The following is a 13,873-nucleotide window of genomic DNA, read 5'->3' on the forward strand; positions in this document are numbered from 1 at the left end:
TGCAGCTCGCAGCTCACCTGCCAGATGCTGCCGTGGCTCTGCTTATAGGGCCTGGAAGTTGGGTGTATTTTTTTTTTAAAGATTTTATTTATTTTCATTGGAAAGTCAGATTTACAGAGTGAAGGAGAGACAGAGAGAAAGATCTTGCATCCACTGATTCACTCCCCAAGTAGCTGCAGCAGCCGAAGCTGGAATAATGTTCCAGCCAGGGATCCACTAGAAACATGACATAGGGACAGAGTCCATGGTCATGTGGGACCTGGTCCCAGACCTTCTAAAGGAACTCATCCTACCAACAATGCATGGTCACTCAAGCCCACCTTGCTCTCAAGTTCATTCTGGCTGGAGGCCCCTACCACCACACCAGGTGGGGCAGCATTTCAGGTTTTAACCCTGGGCAGGCAACTCTAACTTGGCTGGGAGATCAGCGCTGCCTCACACATGAATGCTGGGTATTCTGCACATGAAGCCGTTGCATCCGAGTGCGGTGTCTGTGTGAGCCTCTTTCTCCTGGTCTCCCCTCCCTGCCCGCTCTCCTTCAGACACATGCAAACCAGCCAGTTGGGGGACTGCATGGTCGAGTGACATACTGACTCTGCTGAATTGGTGACTGTAAGGGAAACCAGCTCCTCCATGCTGACCGGAAGGGGCAGTGTTCAGAACCTATCCCCCTACTGTGGGCTGACACTTGTGCAGCACACAAAAATGCTTTGCTAAGCGACGTAAGACAATATACAACCATTGGTTTCTGGATTTAAACAAAATTCCTCTGTCAGTTTGGCATAAAAGTTTCTAAACATTCTCAATTTTTGTTTTTATTCAGTCACGAATGAAATAAATATTTGAGGACAGGCACAGGGCATGCCCTGGACTTGGGGTAGCACTCATAGGGATTGCTCCCTTACAAGGACATGTTGCATCTGTTTTCTCCGTGGGATCGCAGTGCGCCTGGCCTCTGCTCTGCTCATCCCGCTGTCGTCCAAACACTTAACAAAGCCTTACTCTTCTCTCCTTCTGCCTGGTGGGGCATCCCTGCCTCTGGCTGCACACTGGCCGGTCCCTCCTGGCATCAGGCTCACCTTGCCATTTCCAGTGTCTAACCCAGACGCCCCTGTCCAGGTCCCACTTGCCATCCACACAAGTGCCGCTTCCTGGCCAATGATCCCCAAGTCATGTGGTCAGACCCCCAGGTATATTTGTATGCAATCTATGTTCCACCTAACACATATGATTTAAGTAGTAATATTATAAAATATATGTTTTATACACATTATATTTACGTAATACATACAAACATTATGACACCTGAGTAGTTAGGAACCTTATACAACACAAGAAATACCATTATATAACAGCCTAACATGCACTATGCATGTCTACATAAGCACACAATTAAATAATTACAGTGTGTAATACATACTCCCCCCCGCCCCGTGGTGATCTAGACACAGTGAACGCCCAGGCAAGCAGGGCATTAGGTCGCTCACCAGTGTCGTTGGGGTACTTGTCCGCCCTGGTGCATGTCCTGCCGTCATCCTCGCGCACATAGCCCTCCTGGCACTCGCAGCGGTAGCTGCCCACAGTGTTGATGCAGATGTGTGCACACAGCGTCTCATTGCTGACGGCACACTCATCGATATCTGTTGGGGACCAAATACAGAGGCTGCTGAGGCAGGTGCCGAGCACTCACTTTCTGCACCTCGGCTGATGCTGGGCTGGGCGCCTCTGATCCCGTCTGCTGGACACGGGGCAGGGAAGCCCTGAATTCAGCAGGAGCCACAGGGACGGGCTGGGTTTGATGGCAGCAGCAGCAGAGGCAGTGTGAGCATGTTACAGGTGGCTCGGCGGCTTGGGTGCTGCTTGCCTTCTCAGTGAGGCGAGCACCAAGCAGCCACTGCACGGCCTGCTCTGCCTACTTTGCCAGGCTCTGCTTGACAACATGCTTAGCAGCAAACGAAGTTTGCTCTAAGAAACAAACTGTAAATATTTTTTCCTTTTTTGTGTGTGTGTGGGGTAGAGGTTGGGAGCAAGTACCCTAGTGTACTAAGGTTTTTCTTTTTAAGATTTTGTATTATTTATTTAAAGGTGGAATGATGAGGGACAACACACAGACACACACACAGAGGGAGAGAAAGAGGCAAAGAGAAAGATATTTCTCCTATGCCTGTTCACTCCCCAAATGGCCCCAACAGTCAAAACTGGATCTTAAGGAAGCCAGGAGCCTAGAACTCCATCCCAGTCTCCCTCATAGGTGGCAGGGAGCAAGCACCTGGGTTATCCTCCACTGCTTTGGCAGGTGCATCAGAAGGGAGCTGGATCGAAAGCTGAGCTGTCAGGACTTGAGCTGGCACTCAGATAAGACGCCGGCATGACACACAGTCTCTTAATCAGCTGTGCTGTAATGCTGGCTACTGTAATACTGAAGTTCCCTTCGATGACGGTAGGTTCCACAGAGCCTGGCAGCAAGCCAAAGGTCATTTTCCAATCGAGGGTAAAACAGCACTAGATTTCCCCAGGAAATCACTGTTTCTGCAGCCACCAACGACGCATGGCTGAGCGGTGGTGGGGACGAAGTCATCAAGGCAGCCGCGCTCAGGGCCAGAGCTCATGGTGCATCTCTTGGTCCTGCTCCTTTGCAGGGGCATGGAACCATACTGTTTCCCAGCATGGCAGGAGAGGCAGGCCCTAGTCCAGCTCCCGTCATTGGCTGTAGACACCAAGAGCAGCATGTGCAGGGGGCGCAGGATGCAGGGCTCCAGACTGCACACATGTGGGTAGAGAGAACCCAGCCCCCCAGCTTGAAGACAGGCACAACTTCCCAACCCCTCCCCAGGCAATGTGCCAAGCACTCAACCCTGGCAGGCCCTGGGGTACCAAGGCAAGCCTGCCCCCCTGGCTGTTCCTCCAGCAGTATGCACTATGTTGTCTGTACCCCAGTATCATCCCAGACCCTCCTCTACAATGCCTCAGTCTCTCCCTAGCTGGCCCTGACCTGTATATCTCAGGGCCAAACTGGCTGTATTGTCCAGAGAGGCAACAAGGCCATCAGAACAGAGAGAGAAATTGATTCAACTCCTAGTAGTGGTTTGGTAGGTGCTTAAGCCCCGCATGGCTACTCTCTCGCATGATGAGCCTGCTCGTGCCTGGGACCTGCACAGGGCACAACGACCCATGTCCCCAGCTTCCTATTAGCAATGCACTGGGGAGACAGTACATGCCAGACTAAATACTTGGGCTCCTGCCACCCATATGGGAAACCTGGACAGAGTTCCTAGCTCCTTACTTCAGGCTGGCCCAGCCTCTGCTGTTGGGTCCTTCAGGGAGTAAGCCAGCAGATTTCAATCTCCCTCTCTCTCTTTCCCTCTCATATTTATTAAAATAAACAAGTGCATCTTTTCTAAAGAACATCAGATTCCAGGCTTCCCCTCTAGACCCACTGAGTCACGGGGCTGAGGATGGATGTGGAGATGCGTGTTTACCCACTGCCTAGCACTGTTGTGTTCAGTACTGGAGGCCCCGGTCCACCCAAGTGGACAGCAAAGTCATGGTGATGAGGAGCCCCTGCCTCTCTTCTCCAGCATAAACTCTGGGTGGGAATGGGAAAGCACCATTTCAGAGACGTCCTAACCACAGTTTCTCCCAGCTCCATCTCTCTAACCCAACATGCGGTTCTCACGGAGAACTGGCTACAAACTTTCCTGAGACCCTCACTGGGAGCAGGGCTGGGAAGAAGCTGGGGGCTGCTGGTGGTGGTGTTTGTTCAGTGATGGTCTAGGCAGCCTCTCCGAATCACCTCCATCCGCACACACCCTGCCCCAGCTGTCTTCTGGGAGACGGCTCTTGTTTCTTTCTCTCTGAGCATGTCCTTCTGGTTACTTTTGTTTTATGTTTTTTTAGCCTGCATGGGACAATGTGTCACTCCTCCTGCGCTTTTATCTGACTGCCAGCTGGGATCCAGTGATTAGGATGAGCAAGCCATGTGATGGTACCAAATATGGCTCCATCGGCAAGCCAGAGGATCTAAGACAAGAAACCAGAGACCAAAGTGACTGCCCTGAGCTGGCCCTGCTGACAGAGACATTTGAGCAAGACAAGCCAGAAGAGAACAGCATTCCCAACACACCCAGGCAGTAGGGCTTCTCTCGCCTGCGATGCCTTTCCCGGTCGTATCGATAGCCTGGGTAACAGGTGCACAGCACTCGGCCAAAGTTATCTGTGCACTGCTGTTCGCAGGGAGCTTCGGAGCAAACATCATAATCTGAAAAAGAACAGGGACAGTTTGTATCAGTCACTGGAGGCAGTGTGGTCACCCGGCCCTGATCTGGAGCAGGCTTTCTGGGCTGCATACTACTCAAGGTCATGTGTGAGCATGACTGGCTACAGGTAGAGGAGCATTCACCAGTGCAGGATACGGGGTGCCTTTCAAGGGCACCACAACAGGAACCTGAGCCTGCAGCACTGTCATGATGAGAAGCAAACCTCACTGTGCTCCCTCCCTAAGGTCACTGCATCGTCCTGATAGCTTTGTCAGCAAAGATGCTTCTGCAAGTCCAGCTCTCAGCAGTCATTCATTGGGGACCCTCTCTCTTTTTCACCAGCTGCTGGGAAGACAGGATACTAAAGAGAGGTCAGTGCTGGTGTCCCAGTGCCAGGAGGAAGGGCAGATCACTTGCCACTCTGTGACTGCCAATTGGGGTGGATGATCTACTACTCACAATGACTCAGTTCTTATCAACTGGGGGTCCAGGAGCCTCTGTGGGGACGTGGGTTCTGAGCTGAGTCTGTAGTTCAGGCTCCGCACTCTTGAGTTTCTGACACTGAAGCAATGACCAAGCTTTCTTAAGTCTGCAATTTTGCTTATTCTGTTTTCACCTCTTATGACACCAAGTCAATTCCCTCTGCCCTTATTCAGCACTTTATACCCTTGGGTATTTGGTTTCCAATGGCATTTTCAACACTGATATCACACTTCCTGGAAGCTTTCCCTGGTTTCCTGCACTAAGCTTGATCCTACCAGTGGCCACAAGACTCCCATCTTCCACTTGGCAAGTTCTGCTGTATATTGTATATTCTATGTATACTGAATGCCTGTCTATGCCAGGTTCTATATTCATGGAGCTCTGGAGCTTTATGGTGACAAATACAAGTTCTCCTTAGCATGGCCATCATCTTTGTAATTTCAGGTTATTCAAGCCTCATTTTCTTTGCCTGTAAAATAGTATAATATGTAGCAATATCGATCCCTGTATTTTTTTTAAAGATTTATTTATTTATTCGAAAGGCATAAAGAGGTGTGTGTGTGTGTGTGTGTGAGAGAGAGAGAGAGAGAGAGTGAGAGAGAGAGAGAGAGACAGAGAGAGAATGAATGAAAAAATGAATATGAATAAACAAATCTATCTACCAGTTCTCTCCCCAGTGGCCAGGGCAGGCCAGTGGAAACCAGGAATCCAGAACTCCATCCAAGTCTCCTGGATGGTTTGCAGGGTCCTAAGCACTTGGGTCACCTACTGCTGCCATCCTAGGTGCATCAGTATGGAGCTGGATTGGAACCAGAACAGCTAGGACTTGAATCAGAGTTGCGATATGGGATGCTGGTGACGCACACAGAGTTTTAACTTGCTGTGTCACAATGCCATCCCCTCCCCTGTCCATGGTCCTTATGAAGATGAAATTGGATGAAGCATTTAGTGCAGTGCCTACTCTATAGGAATAGCTTGGTCTAGACTTTTATTTCTTTTGCTGCTGATTCTCATGATAGTTTGGCTCCCTGGTAGGGACTGTGCCCCTTGGACTAACCACTATAACTCCCACCCTACAGCTTATGATCAATTCATAATTGTTGAATTAGAATAAATCAGTTCACTCTATCACTTGGCAAATCAAATATCATTTATCACATAGGTTCAGCAAACTTTCTCTGGCCAGACTGTATTAAGGTTTTGCACTCTATGCCACTACGGAGCAAAAGAAGTCAAAATTGAACAAGCATGGTCATATGCCAATATGACTTTCCTTGCAGTACAGGTGGGATCAAATTTAGCTACAGAACAAATATGTCACTGACCGTGACTTACAGCGACAAAGAGGGGAAGCAATGCTTTCAAAATCTGCAGCTTCCAGAAACTAGTTACCATGTTTGTTTAGAAATGCTAACCTATCAATGCCATGTGCAGTGGCTAATCTGGCAAGGCCACAACACCCCAATGTTCGGTCTGAGTCAAAGTTCATCATGATGCTGTAGATGCTCCAAAGCAACACCTGGTGTAGCAGGGCACCCTACAGAGCTTGTGGGAGAAAATAAACTACAGGTACATTTGGTTAAAATAAATTGAAATCTTTGAATAGTTTTTCTCATAATACACATTTTTTTTCCTTCATGAACTTTTTTGCAGACTCTTCAGATGGTGTGGTCCTCTTACAACCAGAATTCCTAAGTCCAGGGGTCAAGGGGTGGAAAAGGCATGTTACCATTCACTACTACCTCTACTGATCTGTAGCAATGTTTTTGCACAATGTTACACTGTTGACCTGGAGCTCTTGGTTCTTGCAGGAGCAACGCTTCCTCCAGAACTGCTTTCAGGCCACTGTGGACAACTCATGCCTCTGAATCAACAGCTAAATTGACAGTAATGCTAACCACGGCAGCTGCATCTAATTGCCAAGAGAAAACTGTCCTGCTACTCCACGCAGAAGTAATGGCCATGCTCTGTGATTGAAGTGCAGGGAAGCCTAGCAGTGCCTGCCCATCCCCCCATTCAGGCAGGTCAGTGTCTTAGACCTGTGAAGAAAGGACCACATTGGGTGAGGTGCTTAATGAAGACAAACGGGATAAGAAATGGGTGGGAGGAGGAAGCAGGTAGGACTACCAGCTATGCCAATGTGCCAGTTGAGTATGTATATCTTCCTAATTTTCTCATGAATAGGTTTGTGTGTATATGTGTGCCCAAGTACCTCTGTCCTTCTTCTCTTTCCTATACTTTCACACTTCTTCAGAACTATGGATTTTATAACACAGATACATATATTGTTAATTTTGCGCCATAGCTTTCAAGTCATATCATCTGATGCAGAACAAGCATCTTCCAGTGCTTTGCATACTCTTCTGGGGAAGAGTTTAGTTGGCGGGTTCTTACACAAGGCAGTTGGGTCATGTGAGGTGAAAGGTGATAAAGTGTGGTTTAAGGAGATGTGCACAGGTGTTATGTTTTGCAAATCAGTTTCACTAGGACTTAACTATTTGGTCCAACATTATTCTAGATGTTTTTGCAAAGGCATTTTTTTTTTTCAGATGGCACAAATCAGTAGACCTTGAATGAAACGTACAACATTCCATAAAGTGGACACACCTCATCCAATCAACTGAAGGCATTAAAAAGAAACCAACCTTCCCCTCCAGGAACACCTACTTGTCCTGTAAGCTGGCTGAAGATTCAGAAGACAGCTATAGCTCAAGTTAGCTCTGAATAATCTGGACTCACAATTCTATAGTCTTGTGAGCCAATCTCTTAGCCCAAATCTCCATCTCTTTTTCTGCACACACACACACACACACACACACACACACACACACCCTACACATATTGCTTATCAGATTCTGAAATCCTACTTTTGCACTTTGCATTCTTGGATGACAGAAGCCTTTATGACTGAAGACATCTTTGATACCAGAAACAATCACTGATCTATCCCTACAGAGTTGAAACGTCAGAGTCAAAGACTACCCCACTTGAACGTCAGTGGACAGAGTGTGTCGGCAAAGCAGCTTTGGGCCCTGAAGACCAGTCTTCCTGCAGACACAGAGTGCTATGTCCCATTGATATCCAGGCTGCAGTCTCCCTTTAGGAGACAGAGATTGGTAGTGTGTTTTTAATTAGGCTGGAAAAGGTCTTGAATGAGGGTGGTAAAGTGACTGGTGTAAATTTCATTTTTGTTGTCATCTGTCAATACCAAGGACCCAGCTGGTGACTGAGAAAGAATGCCTATAAAAGCATGCAATTCTTTGGAATTTTGTGGGTTTTTCCCCCCACATCAGCCTCTAATAAACAGAATGAGCTGGCAAAGAGAAATTCAGCCTAGAGAGGCCCAAGGCCACACCAACCATCACACGCAGAGTGATTGCCTAATCAACTCCCTCATGGTAACTTTCTCCAAGGTCACAGGAATGAACTCTTCCATCCTTCCACCGAACAAAGCAACAAACAGCAAGGGTTCAACACTGAAGAAAACTATTCTACATTCCTCTTCAAAGCAATCCCACGCTGTCCAAAAAGCCTCGGTGCTTGCTGAGTCCTCATTCTGTTTGGCGTCCCTGTGCAGCCTCTTCTTCTAGTGAGAGTCCTGGTGGCCTTGAGAAACCAACTCAAGTCTCCCCTCCTTTTGGGGTCACCTCTGGCTGTTCTGGCCCTTCCTGAGGCTAGGTGTCCCCTATGAATACCTACAGCAGTGTGTGTATCTACTGCACATGTGCAGTGATGATTAATGACAGGGGCAACAGTGGCATGTCATGAGAACCAGCTTCTGTTCCAGGTACTCAATATAAAATCCCTGTAACCATCACGAATGACCCAAGTACTAACTCTGGCTTGTGAAATGAGAGGTTTAGCAAGTGTTCTGTCCCAGGTCACCTATAGCAGGAGGTGCAGGCAGGATGGAAATTCAAGTCTGGTACCACGTGACCCTGTCTCCTTGCTGAATGCTCACAGCTGGAGGGCTGGCTCTTGGTATCTTTAGGGCTGGGCTCAGCACTCAGTGTTTGCTGATGGTTGTGGTAAGGGGCTGAAAGCACAGCTATGAGAAAAGGTAGACAGAAGTAGAGGGGACAGGGAAAGGCATTGCACTCTAATAGGCTACGAAGCACTTAGTAGGCATTCTAGTCTCTGCTGTGAGCTCTTATGGATAAAGCTTTGAATTTAAGAACTTTTTAATACACTTGTATAATATAATAATTGTAACAGAGCACCCTGTATGTAGCCAAATGACAAGAATCAACTACCTTGAGCAGCACTAGGCACACACACGGGTGCACAGATAACCAGGCACAGAAAGGATCACACCTAACAACTGCGTACATGAGACCCATATAGATGTCTAACGATTACAAGCCATGATGAAAGGGAGGAGACACTGACTATGTTACGTACCTTCTGGGACACACTGTCCAAGAACAAATTTGTACCCTTCACAGCACTTTTTCCTAAGAAACAAAAAAGTAAAAACCAATTTCAATGTGATGTGAGGTTAAACATTAAATTGTTCGTTGTTACCTTTTTAAAATGAGACAATTTGTGCCTGAGAAAAACTGATATACAAGAAAAGTAAGGGAGTACTATTTGTAAGGTAACCTGAGATTCAAAAAGAAAGATATTATAAACAACAATGGCAAGGCCAAGGCCTCCTTTCTGCCATATCGCATACAGAACCAACCATGAAATGAATTTACTCTGAGACTTTAAAACACCTGTAAAGGGAAGAATCATATGGTCCCCATTTAAAAATAACAACTAATTATAATAATCAACTATTCCTTGTACAGTGCTTCCTAACTCCAATAATTAGGTGTTGAATTATTGTCAAAACTGGGACTGGAACCCAAGCATTGTGATTTCCATTTAGGTTCAAAGAAAGTGCAGGAAAACATCTGTACTAAACAATGGACTGAAAGACATCCAAATTAGCAGAATTATAAAAATGGTAAACTGACATCTATCCCAGAGATGAGGAATGGTGCCATGGGTTATCTCTACTGGACAGATTCACTTGTGCGATTCTGAGACCAGGTTTCCTGAAGCTAACTACAAACCCGTCTCAAACTACAAGTAAGCAGCCACTGAAGGCTCTGTGGCAGGAATGAGGGCCAGCAGAACTACAAAACAAACAGAACAAAACAAATCCAAGCATCAACAGTTGGGCGAAGGAAGGACACAGTGCAAGTGTTCTGCTTTTATTTTTTTTTAAAGATTTATTTATTTTTATTACAAAGTCAGATATACAGAGAGGAGGAGAGACAGAGTAAGATCTTCCGTCCAACGATTCACTCCCCAAGTGAGCGCAACGGGTCTCCCACACGGGTGCAGGGTCCCAAGGCTTTGGGCTGTCCTCAACTGCTTTCCCAGGCCACAAGCAGGGAGCTGGATGGGAAGTGGAGCTGCTGAGATTAGAACTGGCGCCCATATGGGATCCTCGTGTTCAAGGCGAGGACTTTAGCCGCTAGGCCACGCCGGGGCCAAGTGTTCTGCTTTTAAGTCTTTAGCTGTGAGCAGATTCCAAGAAGCACATGGTGTGAAAGCTCAATGTGGGGTGGAAAAACCCGCAGGGAACTTTGCATAGTTCACATCCTTTGTGAACTTTCTAAGGAAGCTTGTATAACAAGCTGGGATATGGGATGCCCAGGACAGGATATGTACCTGAGTGAACCCTCGTTCAGAGGAAAGACACTCAAAGGGTACCAACTCAAGGATCACTCATGTGTTGGAATGACTAGACTTTCAATGTAGCTATTTAGCTAGGCTCAGTGACATAAAGGACACTGTGCTCAGAAAGAACAAGAAAATAAATCTCAGCAGGTTAGTGGAAGCCTCTAAAAGATTAAAACAGAATCAGAACCAGATACAATGGCTGTACTTAACAAGAGAAAGGAGGAATGATATAGGAAAGAATGAGTGAATTTTAAAGACATGTAGATGGAAAGTATCCAATCTGACAAAGAGAGAGGAAAAAGACCGAAGAAAATAAATGAAGACTCGAGCATCTTGTTGGCCAACAGCAGAGGAGTTAAGACATGGTGTTTGGAATTCCAGCAGGAGGACAGTGAGTTGGTGGATTTCTTAAAATCTTATTTTTAACAACAGTGCTTGATAAAAACATAAAGTTACAGAGTAAAGAAATTTGGCAAATGCTTCATAGATTAAATACACCCCCACAAGCCTAGTGTCATCATAGTCTTACCGCTCAACACTAAGGATAGCACTGATTGAAGCCAGGGAAAAGATGATTTTCATGACCATGAACTTCTCATTAGCAAAGCATAATAACCAGAGACAGTGGTATGACACATTCTTTGGTGTTGAGAAAGCAAATCTGTCAACCCCGAGTCCTAAATCCAGGGGTAAGAATGTAGGTAAAATAAGACATCTCAGATAAAAGCAAATTGAAATTTTATCTGACACACTGAAGGCCATGATACCATCCTCAGGAAGAGATGGGGAACATCCCATGTCATAACTGACTGGGCACATGTTTCCTGATTTTCACATCTTCTCAGATTTTTATAAATTATTGATAACTATATGTTGCTGGGCTATGGTGTAATATCTCTATACATGTGTATAATCAGGAGAGTAATTAACATTTCTTTTTGACATTGCTTTATAATTGGCGGCATGGGGCTTCCTCTGTTCACACACCACTAGGTTACTGGGAACTGTAGCTTCTCCCCTACGTTGTGTAGCACTGGGAACTTATTCCTTCAATCTAACTTTGAATTGCTATCCATGATCAAATCTTGTCCACCTCCTCCCAGCCTCTAGAAATTACCGTTCTGTGTTCAGATTGAGTTGTTTTTCCCTCAGTTCCCATTGTTGCAGGAAGATATTCTTTGTCATTTTATCCCCCCCCCCCACCAATTTACATTCTGTTCCCTGAATTTCATCCATTTTGCAGCAAATGGCAGGATTTCATCCTTTTTAATGGCTGAAAGGTATTCCAAAGTGCATCTCTCATTATGGTCTTGATCTGTCAGTCTCCTGGCTAAAAATACTGAGCACTTTTTTCACATGCTGATTGTTTATTCGTATTTTTTTGTTTTGAGACTTCTCTTTTCAGGTTCTTGGCCTGTTTTATGAATGAGATTGGCCGCTTTTTCATTGCTGAGTTTTTGAGTTCCTGGTATATTCTAGATGTTAGGCCTTTATCAGATACGGAGTTTGCGACAGTTCCTTCTATTCTGTTGGATGTCCTATCAGTATTAATTGTTTTCTTTGCTAGGCAGAAGCTTCAGCATTTGACATAATCCCATTTGTCTAGTTTTCCTTTTGTTGCCTGTACTTCTTGGGATCTTACTGAAGTGTATCTCCTGGTTTTTTGGTTCATGGTCTCTGGTGTTACATTTAGGTTTATGACCATCTTTTAATGTTGTTATAGCAAAAATCGTAACATCATCTTGCAAGGTTTATGATACAAGTGGAGGCAATAAATAATATGACTACAGGACAAAATGGCAGGGGCAAAGGGACCGATACATTTATAAAGTTTCTACATTTTATGGAAGACAGTACTATACTGACTTTCCTGCTGGAAAAGCTTCCCTGTGCTTCTCAATGGCTCTTGTTCCATTGCTTTCCCTTCCTTTCCGATCTAACTAGATACCCTGCAAACATCTCTTTATCCCACTTCCAGCAACATTCATCAGAGGCAGAGAATTCACTGAATGTGGAAATCTTGAGAATATACCCTTTTCATATTCCAAGTAAACAGTAATGATCATAATATCTCTTTCAAAAATTTTATCAATATAAAAATAAAAAATTAAAGGTTATTTCTACTGCTAAGTCACTCTCGTGTTTGGACATGCTTTCTAGATAGAACACAAACTAACTTAAAGGCAGTAATCTACCAGCTGAGAACTGCATGTCACTTCAGCTCATCAGACCACCAGTGTGAACACACGACTTATATGTTGTAATGGAGAAAGCCATGCCAATCACAGATTATGGAATTGATATATTACTTATGTCCTAAAGAAAGTAATTATCTTTGTGAAATGATCAGAATCCCTCAAAGAGGTTACAAAAGACTAACTCTTGAGTTGATATCCTTAAAATATACTTTTCCACAAAGTTTTAGCAGAATAATTTAGGGGGCTTTTGTTGTGCTGTAGTGCGTACAGCTGCTTCATGTGACACTGGCATTCTATAAGAACCTGATTTGAGTCCTGCCTGCTCCATGTTCATGAAGACAGCTGTGGTGCTGGGGCTGCTCCTCAAACAGATCAGAAATAGCTGTGGCTCCCCATCCTCCTAAACTATCCTCCGGCCTGCCTGCATTAGTCCCACAGACAGACTCAAACGGAAATCCTTCTCCAGCACACTCTGTGTTAAAAGGAAACCAACCATCCCCTCTATGCTGATCTGAATGCTGTGTGGCCATCCATGTCTGTAGTCTTCCTATCATGCAGAATCTCCCAACATTTCCATCCAAACAGTAATCTTACCTGCCAAGAGAACTCGTATAAATTTATGACGATGATTACTATTTATAATCGGGAATCCATCTTCTTATTCCATGACACTTAACCGTTGCTGGGTTTTTTTGTGGTTTCAGGAAATCCGAGCTCCCCACAGCAAAAAGAGAAAAGTGGCTTAAAAGAGAATTGGTTACAATGTTGAGGTTGTTACCTACAGAGCCATCTACAGAAAGCAAGCAGAGGACTAGCAGTGTCCCAGAAGATTCGAAAACTCCAGTGATTCATTTCCAAGTTAGAGAGGAAGAACATGTGTTTCTGATACTCAAATGTCAAGCCTAACGCCACATTTCAACATATGGTTCTATTTCTTTCGGTTTAAAAGCTATGCCTAATGTATAGCCTCTGAGAGGTTTGCAATCACTTAAAAACTTCATACAAATGGATATGATCCTGTGCTCTCTCACCACATCCAAGATCTCAAGTTCTGAGAGGGTCAAGGCCTCTGGACTGTCCACACCGTGGAGCCAGGTACAATCTGTCAGTTATATTTTTATTAAATTGGATGGTAATGAAAATGATCTGGCATGCTTGCACAAAGTCACAGAATTCTGTCAGGCCAGTATCTGAGTTTTCTGGATGGACATGAACTTGCTCAGCTAAGAATTAAGTTGCTCTCTGGACTTTCACCATTTC

At 45.2% G+C, this 13,873-nt stretch overlaps 1 protein-coding gene across 1 annotated transcript in view; it reads right to left on the bottom strand.

Moving 5' to 3' along the window:
* CCBE1 (collagen and calcium binding EGF domains 1) overlaps positions 1-13,873 on the bottom strand; it is a 196,007-nt gene that overhangs the window by 20,652 nt on the left and 161,482 nt on the right. The window contains exons 3-5 of the mRNA XM_040985072.1: positions 9,141-9,193; positions 4,124-4,258; positions 1,488-1,640 (exon numbers count right to left, since the gene is read on the bottom strand). Coding sequence (XP_040841006.1) covers positions 1,488-1,640; positions 4,124-4,258; positions 9,141-9,193 — 341 coding nt within the window. The remainder of the gene's footprint in view (positions 1-1,487; positions 1,641-4,123; positions 4,259-9,140; positions 9,194-13,873) is intronic.

Source organism: Ochotona curzoniae, unplaced genomic scaffold (assembly GCF_017591425.1).
Source record: "Ochotona curzoniae isolate NIBS_2020 unplaced genomic scaffold, NIBS_Ocur_1.0 contig_43, whole genome shotgun sequence".
NCBI classification, from domain to species: domain Eukaryota; kingdom Metazoa; phylum Chordata; class Mammalia; order Lagomorpha; family Ochotonidae; genus Ochotona; species Ochotona curzoniae.